A 21,295-nucleotide genomic window follows, 5' to 3' on the forward strand; every position below is an offset into this window, starting at 1 on the left:
CTTTGGCTGCACTGAGGCCTGAAGCAGCAGCTGGGCCGCTACACAGGGTTCCCATTATTCATGTGGGGTCTCAGGATTGGCTCTGCAGGGCACTGCTGTGCTGGGGGGGGGGGGGGCTGCACCAACTGCCACTTACTGTACAGTCTGTGGAAGGGCACCAGGTGGGAGGGTTTCTAACAGCTCCTGCAATGTGAATTATGTTGTATCACCAAATACAGAGGATTCAGCTTTCAGTCCAAACGTCCTGCTAGGACGGATGGCGCTCTCTGATCTGCAATCCACTGCCAGAAAAATACATGATGGAGAGGAAAGCAGGTTCTTCTGGATGGAAACCAGGAGAAAAACAAAAAACAAAAACAAAAGATGTGATGACACTCAGATCACACACTCCGTCAGACTGTGTGTTCATGCATTCCTGTTTGACACCTGACCCTGCCCCCGTTACGCCGTGTCAAAGTGATTTAAAACGCATCCAAACACATGAAAATATGCCAGAAATGGCAGCTGAGAACACACAGAACAAAGAGACAGAAGCTCCACGTCCAGGCGGCGTCACGGAGACTACGACATTTTGACCACTTGGGGTTAAACAGCACTACTGATATGTTATCTAACTGGGATGCTGATAAAGCTGCTCTACTGGTTTCCTTCAGCCAGCAGCAGGGACGGGGCAGAGGCGGTAGACTGGATCCTGGTGTGGAAGGATGGGGATCAGGTCTGGTCTAGTATCTAGAGGTCGCGCCAGACAATGTTTTCTTTATTTACTTTCTTTCTACTATGTTTTGTGTCCATTAAATGCTACAGTTTCTATTTGCTTTATCTTTCCTTCGACACAAATAATCCTAAAATCTCCCCTATCGCTGCTAGTTTATGGTATTGATTCTTTTCGCTCCTTAAAGGAAAATCAGGATTGTACAATGAGTCATACAATACATATTACAATAATAATACATTGATTCATTCAGTATCCTAACCGCTTAATCTAATCCAGGGTCGCGGGGAAGCTGGAGCCTATCCCAGCTGGCTTTGGGTGAAAGGCGTGGTACACGCTGGACAGCTCGCCAGTCCATCACAGGGTCACACAGACAAGCAACCACTCACACTCACTCCTAGGGGCAATTTAGAGTAACCAGTTAGCCTAACATCATGTCTTTGGATGGTGGGAGGAAGCCGGAGAACCCAGAGAGAACCCACGTATACATGGGGAGAACATGCAAACTCCACACAGAAAGGCCACTGACCAAACCGTACCAGCAACCTTCTTGCTGTGAGGCCACAGTGTTAATATCACCGTGCAGCCACAATAATAATACAATATTATCTTTATTGTAAGGTCACTATAAAACTTTCACACTGATGACGAAATTTAAAAAAAAAAAAAAAAAGAATGACGCTCTACATAGCAGAGTAGCATCATGCTAACATCAGGTTAGCAGCCTTACATAGCATTAGTTGTAACTGCTCCGGGACTGTTCAGTCTGTTCTGACACGTGGAGATATAAGATGAACAATTAACTGCTCTAACATTTACCTCAAACTGGTGTAGTGATACTGGTGATACTGGTGATCCATGCAGGTCTGGACAGATGTTTCTGTCGCCCTCTGGTAACCTGTCAATCACCTGAGGTGACACCTGGAGCGTTGGATCAGAGTTCAGAAGTGGGCAGTGCCACCGGGGACACCCCTCTAGCTCCGCCCCTGCCACTCTCCCACTTTAATAAGATGGGGGGAAAACAACACACATTTTTACACACATTTTAAATCAGTTTTCAGGTTTTACTTTATATTACAGCTAAGGAAGAATTCTTTGGGTCACATTTACATGACTACATAATATGCATGTACACGTGCACACTGAAAACTAGTTCCTTGTTCTGTTTGCAGCATCATGTCTGCAACAGCTGTTTGTAGCAGCCAGGAGGAAAGAACCACTGCTTTGGCTCTTCTGTGACCTGAAAGTTGCCACACGGTCCCCCAGCAGTCATCTGACACACTTCCTGGTGGTTCCCGGTCAGTACAGAGACCGTCTCACCAGCTGCAGCTGTGATGAGGTCCTGGACTCGGGAGGAAGCATGAACGTTGATGCACAGTGGCAGCTGGTGGTTGAAGCAGAGAGGTGCAGCTTCACGCAGTTTGGACTTTTCAGTGTTCAGTGAGAAACATCAGAAAAAGAAGATCTAAAGTCTTCAGGTATTAAACAAGCAAAACGTTTGCAGAGGTGAAAAACAACTGATTATTTAGTTTGTTTTAGCAGATCTGGGATTTTTCAGGGTCTTTCCTGTTTGTTAATCTGCTAAATGTTCCTTCAGGTGAGATTTAACAGAAAACACAGCAGCTGTGTTATAATGCAGCTTGCTTTGTAAGAAGTTAAGAGAGGAGGAAGAAATAAGATTCCAGTTTTTCCTGATTTTATATTTTATCACGTCTTCTGTCAGCAGTTTCATCACTTCCATTCTGACCCTGTTGGAGTCTGAACCAGAAGAAGACTCGTTGTCTGGTTGCATTTAATGAGTATTGATATATAAATAATCAGTGCTCTGAACAAATACGGGTCTGTAAAAGTATTCTGTCTTGTCCTTACTATTTTAGGGACTATGGAGATGATGGCCTCCAGGACTGTCCAGATTTCCTGCCTTGAAAAATTAAGTTAGCCCTTTAACCAGCGTGGGTCGCTCCCGGGCCGTTCCAGATAACACAGTCTTGTGCACAAAACAGTGTTGTTGTTTTTTGTCCCTGAAGGTCTCTCACAAACCTTGTAGATAATTAACAGATACAGTCAATAATATTATTGTATCAGAAAATCATTGATACCTTCATTAATACCATAGCAATGGCATTGGAAGTACTTTTCACTACAGTATCTGTCAGATTATACAAAAGCCAAAACAATCTACAACTGACAGAACAGTTTTACAAATCTCAAAACAAATTAACGAAAAGCAGCTTTACATGGAGAGGGCGGGGCTTAAACGCTGGAAGTGGCACAATGGTGACATCATCTTGTAGTACAAACTAACATTTTGTAGTCCAAGTACATGCAGGAAGTGTTGTTGGCTTCGGGAAGCAGAACCGCATCCCAGTCTGGTTGCAAGAAGCAGAACCAGATCCCAGTCTGGTTCTCACGAAGCGGACCTCCTCTCTACCTTCAGATCATCTAGTCCGGTCTAGTTTGGTGACCCTGATGCTTCCCTTTAGTCCTGCTACTGTAGGCTGCTGGGAGACGTCCCATGATGCACTGGGAGATGTCCCATAATGCACCGGGTTCCTCTCTTCACTCTCGATTTAGAAACTTCTGACATTGTGATCCATTTGTGTTTTATTTTTCTCAGCAGGATCCTGGTTGAAGGCTGTCCTAATCCAGTAGAAACAGTCGGATCCTGTAACCTGTAAACGAACCAAACAAACCTGTTAAACTGCAACCAGGTGATTTACACAGTCATGGAAAAAGATGCAGAAACTGGGACCATCATGGAAACAGAGGAGTTATGATTGAAGGCGTGTGGTTGCCAGATAACATGAGACGTGTCAGACATCTCTCTCTCTGTCCAGCCTTTGCGTTGTACTTGTTGTATTACCATCTCGAAAGAGAAAACTTCTTAAATGGTTCATAAAAGTGAAGGAAACTTAATTTCCTGTCTGTCTGGTTCAATGTTGATCCTGTAAACATCGGTAAGATAACGCTGTCGGGTATTCTCTAATGGAAAAACATCTGCGAGGGATTCAGCAGTGAGAGGATTACTTCTTCATTTTCAGCAGAAAGCTCATTTATCTTATTATCAGCTGAATAAACCTTCAACATCTGTCTGTCCAGGTCGTTTTCAGTTGCATACACATCCGGATTTCAGGAGAAACAAGCTCCTCATCCATGTTCAGAGAAAAGTCCATTATTCCACACGACGCACAGAGCGTCCGCTTCTGCTCAGTATGAAGACATACACCATACAAACAATACGAAATATAAATCAAGGCTTTATGCTAGTTAATTGTTTAAAAAAAAGGAAAATACAACCATCATTACTGCTAATATCAAAATATTAAAATAATCATTCATTATTATTATAACATATATAATAATAATGAATTATTAACAAAGGTGGAAAATAACACATTACATTTACTCACGTGATTGTAAATGAGTCATCTTGGGAGTAATTTTTCATTTTTTAAGTAGTTTTTGAAATTTTACTTTTCCTCAAGTACATTTTGGAGTATTTTACTTAATTACAGAGGAAACATATTGCTGTAAATAAATGCAGGAGGCGTAGTGGTTATCACTCACAGCAACAAGGTCGCTGGTTCGATCCTTGGCTTGTGGGGAGGCTCAAACAGTGGTCTTTAAATTCCATAAGCAAATTGTAGCAGCTCTGACTTGCTATCTTGATTTTTTTTAAACTCTTCTCACATAGATACTACCTCAAATTAGGTATTTTTTGGACACTTTTGGCTCTCTCAAGACTTGTTATGATGCGTCTCCATGGCAATGAAAGACTTGTTTACAATCAGAATCAACTGATTAACCTCTCTCAAATCAGGATTATCAGTAAAACAACACATCAAATCCCGATGGAGTTAAAAAGAAAGAGAAGAGGATGCAGAGCGGGAGTGAGGCAGAGGAGAAAGCGATGGAGATTAAAACCATAACTACCAACTGTCATCATGGGTAATGTGAGATCGCTAGCTAACAAAACGGACGAGCTTGAGATGCTAACAAGGTCTCAGAAAGAATACAGAGAGTGCAGTATTATGTGCTTCACCGAGACATGGCTGCATGAACACATCCCTGACTGTAATGTGTCTGTACCGGGCTTTAAAACGGTCCGTGCAGACCGCAGTAGACAACACAGCGGAAAGCTAAAGGGTGGTGTCATCCTGGACATGTTACTGTCAAAGAGAAGATATGCACAGGGGACATGGAACTGTTAGCTGTGAGCTTCCGTCCATATTATTTACCCAGAGAGTTTACCTGTATTATTCTGGTAGCGGTTTATATAATACCTGGTACCGCACCAGACACAGCCTGTGACGTCATCAGCTCCGTCGTTGCTCGGAAACAAACACAGCATCCAAACTCATTCATGGCGATCTCCGGAGACTTCAACAACGTCTCCCTCTCTGCAACTCTACCAACATTCCAGCAGTTTGTCAGCTGCTCCACCAGAGAAAATAAGATCTTGGGCTTATTTTATGCAAATTACAAAAACTGCAAAGTGCAAGGAGGACTACAGGAAGAAGTTAAAAAGTCAGCTCCAGCAGAATAACGTGAGGGATGTGTGGAATGTGTGGATGTGTGGAATACCGGCTTCAAGTTAAAGGGGGACCAGCCTGATGGAGGTCTGGACAGAGCTAATGAGCTGAACATATTCTTCACCAGGTTCAGTTCACCCCCTACCTCCAGCCCAACAGACCACACACCCTCCATAAGCCCACTGCTTTCCTGTCACGCCTCCAATCTGTCACCCTGCAGCTCAGTCATGGACCAAAACACAGCTTCATCTCCCTCCACATCAGGACATCCTGAGACCTCCACCTTGTTTGTCTCCTGCACTCAGGTTATGAAGCAACTTGAGAAACTGAACCAGAACAAGGCTGCAGGTCCAGATGGTGTCAGTCCCAGAGTTCTCAAGACCTGCTCAAGACAACTATGTCCGATTCTCCAGCACCTTTTCAACACCAGTCTGAGACAAAATAGAGTCCCAGTGCTGTGGAAAACCTCCTGCCTTGTTCCAGTGCCTAAAAAAACACAACCAGCTGAACCAAGTGACTACAGACCAGTTGCCCTGACATCTCACATCATGAAAGTCCTGGAGAGACTCTTACTGGCTCACCTCAACAAGCAAGTAAACACCTTTCAGGACCCATTCCAGTTTGCATATCGTAATGGACTTGGGGTTGAAGATGCCATCATATACCTGCTCCAGAGAGCACACTCTCATCTGGACCATTCAGGCAGCACTCTGAGGGTCATGTTCTTTCATTTCTCAGTGCTTTTAATATCATTCAGCCTGCTTTGTTATGTGAGAAGCTCCATAAATTCAATTTAATTCAATTCAATTCAATTCAATTCAATTCAATTCAATTCAATTCAATTCAACTTATATAGCGTCAAATCACGGCAATGTCATCTCAAGACGCTTTACAGACAGAGAAGAAAACATAATGAAAGCCAATTCATAACAGCCTATATAAGGAAACCAACAGATTGAGTTGAGTCCAACTCAATCTCCCATCCTGAGCAAGCACACTGGCAACAGTGGGAAGGAAAAAACTCCCTTTTAACAGGAAGGAAACCTCCGGCAGCCATCTGCCTCTGCTGTGTGGGGGGAAGAGGACAAAAAGACAACAAACAACAAGAACTGCTACTCCCGGCCAGGGAGACCTGCTGAGACAGGAGACATACATGTTAATGATGCAACACTGTTATTGAGATAAAGAGAAAGAATCTCAGTGTATCAGGAAATGTCCCTCAGCAGTCTAAACCTATAGCAGCATAACTAAGGGATGCTAACCATCCCTAGCTATAGGACTTATCAAAAAGATAAGTCTTCAGCCTAGTCTTAAAGGTGGGGAGGGTGTCTGCTTCCCTAACACTAACTGGGAGCTTATTCCATAAGAGAGGGGCCTGATAACCAAAGGCTCTGCCTCCTGCTCGGCTCTTTGAGACTCTAGGAACCACAAGTAAGCCTGCAGTCTGCGAACGAAGTACTCTGCTTGGTATATAAGGAACAATGAGGTCTCTGATATATAGTGGTGCCTGGTTGTGGAGGGCTTTATATGTAAGGAGAAGGATTTTAAATTCTATTCTAGATTCAACAGGAAGCCAATGAAGAGAGGCTAAAACTGGAGAAATATGATCTCTCCTGCTGGTTCTGGTCAGGACTCTGGCTGCAGAATTCTGGATCAGCTGAAGGCTTTTCAGGGCATATTTAGGACAGCCCAGTAATAGAGAGTTACAGTAATCTAGTCTCGAAGTAACAAAAGCGTGAACCAGTTTTTCTGCATCACTCAGACAGAATGTCCCTAATTTTGGCTATATTACGTAAATGAAAGAAGGCTGTTTTAGTAACCTGCTTAATATGTGGGCCAAAGGACAGGTCAGGGTCAAATATTACTCCAAGGTTTCTCACTGTAGTACTGGAAGCTAAAGTAATGCCATCCAGGTTCATTACAAAGCCGGAAAATTTAGCTCTGAGTTTTTCAGATCCAACGAGAATTACTTCAGTCTTATCTGAGTTTAAGAGGAGAAAATTTCTAGACATCCAAGTCTTTATGTCTATGAGACAATTTTGTTGCCTATTGGGATGATTTGTTTCATCTGGTTTAAAGGATAAGTATATTTGAGTATCATCTGCATAACAATGAAAGTTTATTCCATGCTGTCTAATAATTTTGCCTAAAGGGAGCATATATAGCGTGAAGAGTACTGGTCCAAGTACAGAACCTTGAGGAACTCCATGACTTACTGTAGTTTGTGAGGAGGACTTGTCATTTACATGAACAAACTGAAGTCTATCAGATAAATATGATTTAAACCAGCTTAACGCTGTACCTGTAATTCCAATCACCTGTTCTAGTCTTTGTAACAGAATGTTATGATCGACTGTATCAAATGCAGCACTAAGATCAAACAAGATAAGTACGGACAGAAATCCTTTGTCTGAGGCCATAAGAAGGTCATTAGTAACTTTCACCAATGCTGTCTCAGTACTATGATGAGCTCTAAATCCTGACTGAAACTCCTCGCATAAATTATTTCTGCTCAGGTGGGCATGTAGCTGAGCGGAAACTATTTTCTCCAGAATTTTGGACATAAACGGGAGATTAGATATAGGTCTATAATTTGCTATCACCTCTGGATCCAGAGATTGCTTTTAAAGTAAAGGCTTGATTACAGCAGTTTTAAATGATTGTGGTACATATCCTGTCACTAAAGACATATTGATAAGATTTAGTAGTGATGTATTAATTAAAGGGAAAATGTCCTTAAAGAGGGAGAGGGTCTAAGATACAGGTGGATGGTTTAGATGAAGCTATTATTTTAGTTAATTCAGAGGGTTGGACAGGACAGAAACTATTTAGACACAAGTCAGATCCTGGTTCTACGGATGCTTCGGAGACCACAACAGGCTCAACATTATAGGTAGAAGGAAGAGTATTGTGAATTTGATCTCTAATAGTGTCAATTGTATTCCTGAAAAAATACATGAAATCATCACAGCTAAGTGAGAAAGGAATACATGGCTCCACAGCGCTCCGGCTCCTAGTAAGCCTAGCTACAGTGCTGAAAAGAAACCGAGGGTTGTTTTTCCAGGTGGATACCTCCACAACCACCTGGATCTATGACTACCTCACAAACAGACCCCAGTTTGTGAGACTGAAAGGTTGTGTGTCTGAGATGGAGGTCAGCAGCACTGGTGCACCACAAGGAACTGTACTCTGGCCATTCCTCTTCACTCTGTACACCTCAGACTTCCAGTACAACTCTGAGTCCTGTCATCTGCAGAAATACTCTGATGACTCTGCAGTTGTGGGGTGTATCAGAAGCAGAGTACAGAGAACTGGTCAGTCAGTTTGTTAAATGGTACGGTGACAATCATCTCATATTAAATAGCAGCAAAACAAAAGAGATGATTGTTGACTTCAGGAGGAAGAAGAATAAACAAAGCACTGTTTCCATCCTGGGAGAGGAGGTGGAGGTGGTGGAGGAATACAAGTATCTTGGAGTTCAGCTGGACAACAAACTGGACTGGAAATGCAACACTGACTACATCTACAAGAAAGGTCAGAGCAGACTGTACTTCTTAAGGAAGCTGAGATGATTTAACGTCTGCACCAAGATGTTGCATATCTTCTATAAGTCTGTTGTGGAGAGTGCAGTCAGCTTTGCAGCATCTGCTGGGGTAGTAGCATCAGAACCAGAGACTTGAAGAGAATCAACAAACTGATCCAGAAAGCTGCTTCTGTGCTTGGAGTAACTCTGGAGCCGCTGGAGCTGATTGTCCAAAGAAGAATGCTGCACAAGCTGATGAAGATGATGGAGGATTCTTCACACCCTCTCCACAACACAGTGATGAAACAACAAAGTGTGTTCAGTGAGAGGCTTCTTCAGGTCCGATGTAAGACTGAAAGATACAGAAGATCATTCCTGCCAGCAGCCATCAGCCTCCGGAACAAGACCTCCTCTAGTTAATTATTATCTACTACAATATTGAATTTCCCTTTGGGGATTAATAAAGTATTTTTCATTTCATTTCTGTATGGAGTTTGCATGCTCTCCTCATGTATGCGTGGGTTCTCCCCGGGTTCTCTGGCTTCCTCCCACCATCCAAAGACATGCATGTTAGGTTAGCTGGTTACTGTAAATTGTCCCTAGGAGTCAGTGTGTGTGTGCATTGCTGTTTGTCTCTTTGTGTGGCCCTGTGATGGACTGGTGACCTGTCCAGGTGTACCTGCCCCTCACCTGATGATGGCTGGGATAGACTCCACCTTCCCGTGATTATGAATCAGACTAAGTTGTTTGGAAAATGAATGAATTGCAGGAAAGAACATGATCCCGGACAGGGGTTTGGCATTGTGGACTTGACCGGAGGGGGAGGGAGGATGGAAAGAGTCAGAAAACAGGGAGGAGACAGAGATATACCATAGAAAACACTGCAATCTAACCTGATTCTGGACCATCTGCTGCTGATCCCACAGACCCCTCTTCTCTGTAGGGGTCAAGGCAGACCACCGATGCGGTCGTGCTTCTAATCAGATCACTACTTTTGCCACAACCCCCTCTCCTTTGGACCTTAAAATTCAAGCCCTTTCTTGTGTAATTTTAACAGTAAAAATGCAGAAAGAAGAATTTGTTTCCAGATTTTTGCTTGTTGGCATGTCTATGTCGAAAGCAAAGAACCCGGAGGTGAAAGCAAGCGAGTCATCCCTGCAGCACCCGCAACCAATGCACAGACCCCCAGAACCAAAACCAGGCTTAAGCTTAGGCCTTGCAGCCAGTTTATGGCGCTGCCTTACAAGATAAGAACAGAGATACAATAGGATCATGGGGGGGGTCGAGGAAAAAAAAAGGTCATGTAACTCAAGGCCGCGCCAAAACAGAGAAAAAAAACGTCATACACTGAAGCACAAACTAAAACAAGACACAAAGTCCAGGGAGGCGGTGAGTCATGTGGGAGGGTACTGGGGGTGGTTGAGGAGGGGGACAGAGCATCTATGAACACGTCTTCTTCCGTTCTCAGGGGTGTTGCGCCGGCCCAAGGCCGCTGGGAAGCCAAATCCAGATATGATTGTTGTTTGGGTTCCAGGAAAACAATTTGCCCTCAGCCTTGAGTCCATAGCCGATCTCAGACAGACAGCTCCAGACAGACGAATGGTGGGTTCAATTTCCACCGATCCTAGCAGACATCTTCTCCATGTTGTTATCGATTCTGCGGACCAGCTCCAGGACCTCGGCCAAATTACCAGTATGGACCAGACTGGCATCCTGCTTATGGTCGAGTCTGGTTCAGCACCTATATTTCCCTCCAGTTGTAAACATTTGTTCATAATTACAAAATCATAGAAAGAAAATAGCTGCTGCTGATTTATCTGCGTGTGTGTGGGCTGCTGTTGTACTCTGTGTGTGCATGTGTGCAGCGATGCGCGTCTGTTAGAACAAACACTTATTACAGTCGCAGTACTAATGTGGGATCAAAACCTAGCTTCTTGTTGTTTGTCTTCATCATCTTTGTTATCTGATCCTGAGTGGAATCCCACCAGCTCTTCAGATGAAGAAGGACCAGCTCCTTCCAGAGGAAGAGGAAGAACCATAGAGGCAACAGTGAGGAGAAGAAGCAGCAGTAGCAAGGGAGAATCATCAACTCCAGGTTTGGAAAAGTGACATGGTGTTGATGAGGTAGATATAACACCACCTCAGCCTACATTCCTGCCCTTCAGACCACCAGGACCCCTGCGAATTATAACAGCTACATATTCTGCTCTCCAACTTTTTCACTTATTTTTTGAATAACACTATTTATCAGACAATAGATCAAAACACAAAGTACTACTGTAGATATGACAATTGTTTTATGTTATGGTGTCTTTTATAATTCCATTGTGTTTACATTACATAACATGGCATTATATTGTTTACATATATAAAAATGATGACCGTAAAATTTATTCTGACTCTTTTATTATAATGCACAGTTGAAAAAATGAGCTTTTTAGTGTGTTTAAGCATCACCTGTTGACTTTCAATAACGCTGAAAGTAAATATGAATATACAACAGGATTCTTTTTGATACCACCTTTCATTAGAGGTCTCATTGATGACTGTATATTGAAGTGTTCTGGAGTTATAGCTTATTGAAGTTGGAGTTATCTGAAGTGCACTTTGAGGAGTACGTGAACATACTTACAGTAAAGCACTCATAGAATAATCATTTTGGCTGCTATTGTCACCAAATTTTAATTTGTCATAGGAAAGGCTTCATGCTACAGTTAGATTTGATGTTCCAGTCCATATCTCCATCTCTCCATGAGCAGCATATTGACAAAGTAGAAGGGAAATTCAGATGAGGAAAAAAAACTGAAATTTCCTTTTGTTTCAACTTCAATAACTATATCCTGGTTACAGTTACAATACTTTTGAAATCCTGGGTAAAACTTTAGAGTGCTATCTTTATAAAGAGACCATGTTTTTTAATATACTCCAAAGGGTTTAAGAACAGCATCTAATTTAATTTGGGTATGTGTTTTTAGGGCGTTTTTGGCAATTTGGGGGGTGACTGTTAAGGGGTTAAAGTAGAGAGAAGGCATGACTTCATCTACCAAGCAGAGGTTACAGATGTTGCCTCAGAAATCATTGCACGCCTGCGGACTTGCATCCGAACACAGATGTGTGTGAAGACGAGTCAGGAAGGTCAGAAACTGGACCAGAGTCGACACTGACAGTATTTTAACCTTAAACCAAAAACTATTTGTTGAAAGCTAAACCATATTACTTCTGTCCTTCATAATATCATGATAAGAGATGACTGTCTGTTACCGTCCCTAAGTCTTCAACTCCAATCTTAAAATCCACCACACATGTGGAAATATTCATTTTTAGTGCTCAGGAAAGCATTGCGCTTTAATTTGAAACATGAAACATCTAGAAACGTCTCTACACAAGGACAAACTCTGCTGGAAATAAATGCTTTTGTGTGGGTAAACATCTGTTTGTCAGAGCCAGTTTCACATGTTTAAAGACTAATTATAGTTCTGCATTTCAGACGAGACAAAACCAAAGCAAACATCCAAACAGTTTCAGCACAGAAGGGGGTTTGTCTGACAGCACATGAAGTGAAATGCCACTCTAAGGTCTTTTCAGGGAGACAAGCCTCTGTGGCCTTCTATGGTGTGTTGCTGGCTCAGGTTGTTTTCACAAAGGGCCCCTCTGGATGTCAGGTATAAAAAGGAGGGTCTCCAACAAGTTGACAAGCAGTTCAGCTCCAAGAGCAGCAGCAGCATCACCACCAGCAGAAGCAGCAGCATCGCCTCCAGCAACAACACCTGGCAAAGATGACCTCCACTGACATGAACATGATGAGCAGGGTCGTCTTCTACGAGGACAGGAACTTCATGGGCCGCTCCTATGAGTGCATGGGAGACTGCGCCGACATGTCCTCCTACCTGAGCCGATGCCACTCCTGCAGGGTGGAGAGGGGCTGCCTTATGGTCTACGACCGCACCAACTACATGGGGAATCAGTACTTCATGAGGAGGGGCGAGTACGCCGACTACATGAGCATGTTCGGCATGAGCGACTGCATCAGGTCCTGCCGCATGATCCCCATGTACAAGGGATCCTACAGGATGAGGATCTACGAGAGGGAGAACTTCATGGGCACGATGCACGAGATGATGGATGACTGTGACAACATCATGGACCGCTACAGCATGTCCAACTGCATGTCCTGCAACGTGATGGACGGCCACTGGCTGATGTACGAGCAGCCCCACTACAGAGGAAGGATGATGTACTTCAGGCCTGGAGAGTACAGGAACTTCATGCACATGGGCATGGGTATGGGCATGGGCATGGGCGGCATGAGGTTCATGAGCATTAGGCGCATCATGGATTCCTTCTACTAAAGTATCGGCAAGAAGAAAAGCAGAAGCTAACTTTAACAGACTCTGTGTGATATACAGGACTTTGGATGTTCATCTTTTGAAATAATTCCAGACACTGTACATGCACTGTAGCTGTAACTCCAGCTGAGAGATGTCTGATTGTCATCACAAGGCAACTCCAATAAAATCTGCTTTCTGAAGATATTTCTGATTCAGAATCATTTTTCCTCTCATGTCTTTCTCTTCTAAATATGTTCTAGTCTCATCTAATGACCCTGCTATCTTATCCAGGCTCCCCAGTGGTGAGCCTTTCCCAGCTGCTATCAGGTGACTGGCAGGATCACTTCTCCAGTACAGGATGAGGAAAAAAGGCTCAGTCAAGTTTTGGTGCAACAAGATTAGGTCTCTGATCATTTAGAACAGTAAGACTCTTAAATATCTGTTAATTCAATCAGTCTGATTGGATACTTAACTTTTTCCATCCATCCATTCATCCATCCATCCATCCATCCTTCCATCCATCCATCCATCCATCAATACATCTGTCTGTCCATCCATTCATCCATCCATCCATCCATCCAGCTAAGAGCTAAAGTCCCTCCAATATGTCCTAGTCTTCTACCGAAAGGAAAAGATCATGAATACTGAAATGAGTTTCCTCCTCAGTCAGTTTGGACTCTGCTTTAAAGACAGGATGAAAAGCTCAGAGTAGACATCTGGTTAGGATGCCTCCTGGACATCTCTCTGGTGAAGTGTTCTAGGCACGTCCCACCAGAAGGTCTCTATCCAACACTCGTGATCACAGCTGACAGGAGCAAGCAGATGGACAGTAAATCCAGATTGTCTCCTTTCGGCTTAGCTCCTTCTTCACCAGGACAGATAGATGAAGACACTGAACTGATCCTCTTGTAGATCTCCTGCTTCAAAAAAGAAGCTCACTTCTTATTCCCGACCTGGAGGGGGCACTACACCCTTTCACTATTTGGAGGTGCGGAGTTTCATCCCAACTACTTCACGATAAGATGTTAATCACTCCAGTTAGAGCTGGCAATCATGTCCTGATGGATCAAGCAGCAACTTCCGGCGGTTCAAAGTGAAGCACCAAAAATTTTAGTTCCCCCCTCATCCACTAGGAGCTCCAAAACAGAGCCAATCCTCATCAACTCCCATGTTGAAAGACCAACTTCACAGCAGGAATAAACATGTTTACAGCCTGGAACAAAAATCCATTTTAGGTTTCATAGGTCAGGTTTACCTTCATGACAACTTTGGTGGGAGTGAATTTTTTTCTGACTTGCCCATTTAAAAGTAATTTAATTTATAAATTCGGCATATTTAGGGGTGTGTCCTTTTGATTGACTGGTACCCGATCCCCCTCTTCAAGTAAGAAGAACGCAGAACAACCGCGGTTTTTAGCCGGTTAACAACGTGACTTAGCTTTAGCTCGCTTACCTCTGTTATCTGATTAGCTCCAGGTTATCTGATTAGCTCCAGGTTAGCTGATTAGCTCCAGGTTAGCTGATTAGCTCCGGGTTAGCTCGGTTAGCTCTTAGCTATAGACAGCTCGGAGTTTCCTTGGTGTCAATCATCCACCCCCATGCTACCAGCCCCCCTCTCAGCTCCACCTCTTTGCTCATATTTGTGTTTTCCCAGGAGAGACGACACACGTGACACTGCAAAGAGGCGATGGTAGATTCAATTCAGTTCTTCAGAAACCTACGGGTTATGTCACGAAGGCTCCGACCATCTTTTTATATACTGTCTATGAGATGGATCCAACAAAAGAACATGATCTGCATAAAGCAAACACCCAATCCTGAGGCCACCAAACCGGATCCCTTCAACACCTCAGCTGAACCTGTCCGTAAAAGTCATGAACAGAACCAGAGACAAAGACCAGCTTTGGTGGAGTCCAACCCTCACTGGAAACTTACTGGTATGTATAGACCAGAAGGAAACCAAAAGGGGTCCAGTGTGTGACGGGGTCAAAAGCATGGTTTTCAAATGAAATAGTTTTATTGCATGTGTTTTTAACTGTTGCTGTTTGACTACTGACCCCTCCTGGAGGCCTTACTAGCACAACCCTAATTGTTAAGTCAAAACAACTGTGAGTGTCTGAGCAGACCATTTAAATTGGAGCAACAGGTGTGACGAGAGGAAGAGAGCAGGACAAGGAAGGAAGGAGACAGAGCTCCTAAATGATGGAAGACGACGATGGTGACCACGACGAACACGACGACAAAGAAGGGACCGCTTAGGGGCCAGTGACGACTGGTCCCACTGCGGCTTGGTGGTGGCGAGGCGGAGCCTGAAGTGCAGCAGCCAGTTTGGACCCTAAGGCACAGCTACTCAGTCCTGAGCCTTCGGATATTCCTGGTCCAGGACCAAGCGTGAGTAAAATGGCTTAGTTTAGGGTCCAGAGGGAGAGGCTGGCTGCAGGGCCAGGCAGGAGGGTTCCCCTCTTAAGATTGTAGACTGCCGTGTATGCTCCTCTCTGCAGGTCCAGGAAGCGATGCTGCAGAACGGAAGGCCGTGGGACTGGATCTGTCGCTGCAGAGAGGAGGACCACCCTAAGCCGCACAGTGGTCATTTTAGAGGACGAGGGTTTCAGTATTTATTCAAAATAATTATTTTAATTTTTTTTACCGTTTTTAATCTTTTATCTTGTTCTTAACAAAACGGTTTTTATTAAGATTTAGTGTGGCTGACTCTGCACCCCCTGATATATATATATTTTTTTTTTTTAATTTTAAAAGAACCAAGGTGGCTGGGAGGATGGGTTTGTTTTTTTTTGTTTGTTTTTTTTAAACCTGTTTTTATTTTCTTTATGCCCCGGCCACCGTTAAAAGTGCTCTCCATTGGCCACAGGAACCCTCACTCAGGAGTTCTCAAGGGACCTAGACAAACAGACTCCAGGTCCACGAAGCAGAAGTAGACTGGTTGGATGAACTCCCATGCCTCCTCTAAGACCCTGCGAAGTGTTTATGGTGCACCACTTCCCCCTCTTCAGCAGGAGGACCAGCGTTTGATCTCAGTGTACTATCTATAATTTGTCAACCATCGAACATTCCAGGAAGTTTGTGCTCTGATCCAAGTAAAACATGCAGTGAAAACATGTGAGCTCCAGCTGATTGACCCTGAAGTTTCAACAATGTTTGATTTACTTGATAAACTGGACCTCATACAGCTGAGCTTTCTGTGTTCATTCTCAACCTCTTTTTCCAGCAGACGTGTTAAGAAGAACCCGAGGACTCTGTCCTAGATTTGGACCGGCTCACAGCGATGCTGCCAACAGCTCCACAGCTCTGTGATTTGCTGCAGTCTGCATCAGGTAGTTTCAGTTTCCAGTGAAGACAGATTATGTGAGTGGAAACTGAATCATTCCATTTTCCCACCAAGTCAGACCTCTGCTCTACATTTTTCAAATCGCTCTCTCTCACGCCCCCTCCTCCCTGCATCTGTTTCCAATCAACGCTCACTGCCAAGACCAGGATATACTTCCCCCCCTAAGAGGCAGCTCACATACTGACAGAAACCATGAAACGCTCAGAAAACTTAACATGGAGCTGATTACAGATACTGGACCTTATGATATTTCCACATTTAAAAAGTTGTGGCCTCCAGCAGCAACATCAGCATTTCCCAGGTAAAACTATCATACAAACAGTCCAGTTTATAATATCTCATCTAATATAATAGACATAAACATATAATCCCATCAGAACCAGAACCAGGAAGAAAAACCTCCACCAGAACGACAACCATGAAGGGAAACCTCCATCAGGACCATGAAGGAGGTCCATCTTCCTGGGGAGGGAGAGGAGAAGAAAAAGGTTCAACAAGCAGCAGAACTTTGTTCCAGGATCTGCTGAGATGGAAGAGAAACACAAATGAAAAACAATATCAGATGTTTCTACATGGAGAATGACAAGAGCAGAGAAGACTCCGGTGCATTATGGGAGATGTCCCATGATGCACTGGGAGATCTCCCAGTGCATCATGGGACATCTCCCGGTGCATGATGAGTAATGACTTTCTTGTTAATGAGTTAAAAGACGACAACCCTAACTCCACATGTTGCTACTTCCAAACCACCTCTAGCTGCTGAGAGTACGGGTCGGACCCTCGGGTTCGCTTGCTTCTGCGAGTTCTGGGACAGATCCGCTGAGATCCAGGGATGCATTTTGGTACATTCATTCCTCGCTTTGTAAAGCTTTAACAGCACAACTTGAATGGATAAACAATAATACATTTTATTATTAGAACGCCAAGGCTGCTTACAAATTGATGCAATAGATGGATTGATTTAACCAGCGACATAAACAATGATGACTGACTGATCGCGGTCAACAAAATGATGGTGGCTGCCCCACCCTAACTCTCTCATCCACATGAGGTGAGTATGCGCTTTTATACGCTTCTACGCACACGCCCAATCACACCTGAACCTCTACCTCTGCAACACACCATGTACACACACACACACACACACACCATGCACACACACACATGAATGCACTGAGCACCTCCTCCTTGTCTATATGTCTCCTACACCACAGATTAATGTCTTTGCATTGACACACTAATATAGACAGTTGTATTTAAAAAGAATCAATAGCAGTATTAGCATGATATTATCAAATCTTCCAGTACTATACACCTCTACTCGTTAGACCAGACTCTGTCAGCCAAGACCTGAAATCCATCCCAACTTTATGAAACTTCAGTTTTCAGTCCAGGTTTAGGTTCAAACATCACCTGGATGTCTTAAGGTTCATTTCTGCTCCCTTACGTCCGTAAATGTGGACGTTGTCATACATCACTGTGTGTGTACGAGCACATATCTTTTACATTCGGTAGCTGTCACATCAGTCCATCCACCAGGGGGCGGTGCTGAGTTCAGGGTTCACTTCCATGTTTTAACGCACCGCTGTAAGTTGTTTACTGTCCAGAAACCAGCAGAAGTACTTTTCTTTGGTGGTTTCTGCATCATCTTCATGTTCTTCTTCTTCTTCTTCTCTGGTGTGTTCCTTTCGCTGCATGTGCATCAGCTCTTTTTCTGAACTTAAAGCATGGAATATGTTGTTTCTGCTCAACAGGGTTGTAATGATTCATTCTACTCTGTTGGATCTCATATGCTTCATGTGGTCATGCTTGTACCTGTACACTCCCAGTATCATGTTTATCCCAGTCCATGCAGCACAGGTGGACAGCTCTGCTACAACTTAAATAAAACAGTTCCTGTTATGACCTACACGACTCAGCTCGGCCCGGTGATTTCCAGTAATATTGCTCTGTTTTCCGGGTCAAGCGACGGCTAGATGAGCCCCTTGAAAACCGACCAAATTAAGTGTGTAACCAGCGCTGGAGACGGACTGAACTGTCCAGCCATCTACCCAACAAAATGGGCCTTTAGTTGAGTTTGGCAGCTTCATGTAATCCTGGATTAGTTGAGAAATCTGCAATGTAACAAATGAATAAAATAACTTTTATCACATAATTGACAAAAGCAAAGTCAGCTGTGAAAATGAGCTAAACCAAAGCTAAACCTGCTATTGGTGGGCTCCCTTTCACATGTTTTGGCTTTTGCCTGCAAAGCCCTCTGCAAGAAAACTATCGGTGTTATCACGCTGGTATCAAACAACAATGATACCAGCCTTGGTATTAATACTGTTGATATCTGGATGGATCCACTTCGCCCTAACAGCATCGTATGTGGCTGATTATTACATTTTTAACCCTCAGAATGATAAAAATCTCTGGTTCCCAACTGAAATGATCTTGGGACCCCCACTGGGGTCAGGTCCCCCAGTTTGTTTCCTGGTTTCCCTTCCTTTTTCAGGACGTTTGGACCTGGACTGCTCTCTGACCACGTGAGCTTCATCTCTTTATCTCTGAAGAGGTTGTGCGTGTTTGCTTCAGCTCTGTGAGCAGCATGAATGTGTCGATGTGGTTGTTACAGGTTATAGTTTTCTCTGGTATGTGGGGAGAGTGTAAGCAGACACTGCGGGTGGAGGGGTGAGGACTGACCTCCTGCTCTCCCTGACCTCTCAGCCCTCCCACCACAAGTCGCCTGGTCTCTCTGGCTCTGATATGGAGGCCACCACAAGCTGCAGCACAACTCTGTGTCTCAGTTGGCTCCTCCTGTTGGCACGGAAACAACAGACACAAAACCATCTGACCCAGTTATTTACTGGACTTGTAGAGGCGAAAGAGTGAAACTTTTTAGTGATGTCATCCTTAATAACTACAAATTGATTTTGTGGGTAGTCCCAGACCGAGAACTGGTTTTTGATCAGTGGGTGAGGTCCAGCGGACCACCCAGGACATCCCTTTATACAGCCCACTGCTGCAGATCGTGACCCCGTCATGTGACTGCTCTGTGGTGTTTACACTGTGCCTGTGCTGAGAATACTGATGATCTGCAGACCAAACATGGAGAGGGATGTGTCCTTAGCCACACTGAGCTGGTGCTGTAAACAAATCCAGGCACAGCGTTTCTGTTTGCCGTGGTGCAGTGCCTGTTCTACACCGACATCACAGGGGGGCCAGATGCCTTGCTAAAGTCTCATGTTCATAAGAAAAACCAAACACTAGGTAGCTGCCTTCAGCTTTTGTATCCAGATGGTGCATCATCAGTAGCTGTGTTTCCATTACACCTAGAATGGAGCAAAAACTGAATGTCGCAATAAAATAAAACGCTAATGGGAAAACAAAGTCTCAAATACATCCTCCGCATGGAGAGGAACCAGTTGAGGTGGCTCGGGCATCTGGTCAGGATGCCTCCTGGACCTCCCTGGTGAGGTGTTCCAGGCACGTCCCTCTGGGAGGAGACCCCGGGGAAGACCCAGGACACGCTGGAGGGATTATATCTCTCGGCTGGCCTGGGAACGCCTCGGGATCACCCCCGCAGAGTTGGCAAATGTGGCTGGGGAGAGGGAAGTCTGGGCTTCCCTGCTTAGGCTGCTGCCCCCGCAACCCGACCCCGGATAAGCGGGATGGATGGATAGAGTCTCAAATACAGCTAAAAGTTTTTAGCTCTCATAAGGAGGTTTTCAGATGTTTCAATATAGCAATATGTCGCTACAGTGTAACGGAAACACTTTTTCTGCATTTATGTGTCCCCGGACTTAACGTGGTGGGTCATGTGACCAGTTAATTTCTGGTAAAGATGGCGCGGTGCAACAAGTTTCAGAGTTTTAGAATTGGAAATGATGGAAAAAGGCTTCAAAAAGCTGCAACACATTCCGTGCAGCAAGTAGAAAACCCCAAAATATTGCTATGTGGCTACCTTGTCATAAGCTGCAAATCTCTTAGTCTGGTAACCAGAGGAGATTTTACAGTTTATGCACAAAACACCATTCAGGATAATCCCAATTTGCCAAATCTATAAAGGAAACGGACCTTGTGTCTGTGGTTTCTTGGAGGTTGGATGAAAACACAATCGGTGGCTTCCTCCAGCTCTTGTATCCAGATGATGCATTATCAGTACCTGTGTTTCCATTACACCTAGAACTGCGCAAAAACTAAACATTGCAATTAAAATATAAAACAACCAATGGAAACACCTACATTTCGAAAAAAAAAAAGGCCAAAATATTTGTATTATTTGCAAAACTATAATAGAAAGGCAGCTAGTGTCTGTGGTTTTAGGAGGGATACAGTTTTACCAGCATCAATATGCAGTCTGGATGTTTTTAGTGTTCAAGCCAGCTGTGACATAAAGTTTTGACATCAGTCTGCAGGAAGATTTTCCATTTTGGCTGAAGTGTGAGGACCACCAGGTCCAGCTGAAGTTAATGTTAATCAGTAGAGAAAACAGTGTGTTTAAATGACCAGTTTATGAGCAGTTAGCAAACGTTTGGACTCCGGTTTTCCATGGTTGAGTTTAGTTTCAGGGTTTTAAAGTAACATTCAGAGTTAAAGGCACACTGACAACATGGCAGGGGCGGTTTCAGAGGTGGTCCAGGGGGGCCAGTGGCCCCCCTAACTGAAAATGTCACATAGATTTATGTCACATTGCCACGTCTGCTTGTCAGACTGTCAGAATATACAAGTTAATGCAAACAGATCAACATGATAATGTTGTTTAACTAATTAACATAAATAGTTCACTAATTATTTTAAAGCAAACTTATCTGTTCACTTATACAAAACATGCATGTCTAATGATCTTCAGCCGTCCTCTTACCAGTTGAGA

The 21,295-nt window shown here is 43.9% G+C and overlaps 1 protein-coding gene across 1 annotated transcript; it reads left to right on the forward strand.

The window, feature by feature from the left end:
• Window positions 1-12,543: 12,543 nt before the first annotated feature.
• On the forward strand, window positions 12,544-13,116 carry LOC306767766 (gamma-crystallin M2-like; the record flags this gene model as incomplete). Its single annotated transcript, XM_079255883.1, has 1 exon — window positions 12,544-13,116. The coding sequence occupies one exon, from the start codon at window positions 12,544-12,546 to the stop codon at window positions 13,114-13,116; it is 573 nt and encodes a 190-aa protein (XP_079112009.1).
• Between the last annotated feature and the right edge of the window lie 8,179 nt (window positions 13,117-21,295).

The sequence above is a fragment of the Telmatherina bonti genome, assembly GCF_933228915.1.
Source record: "Telmatherina bonti genome assembly, chromosome: 16".
NCBI classification, from domain to species: Eukaryota; Metazoa; Chordata; class Actinopteri; order Atheriniformes; family Telmatherinidae; genus Telmatherina; species Telmatherina bonti.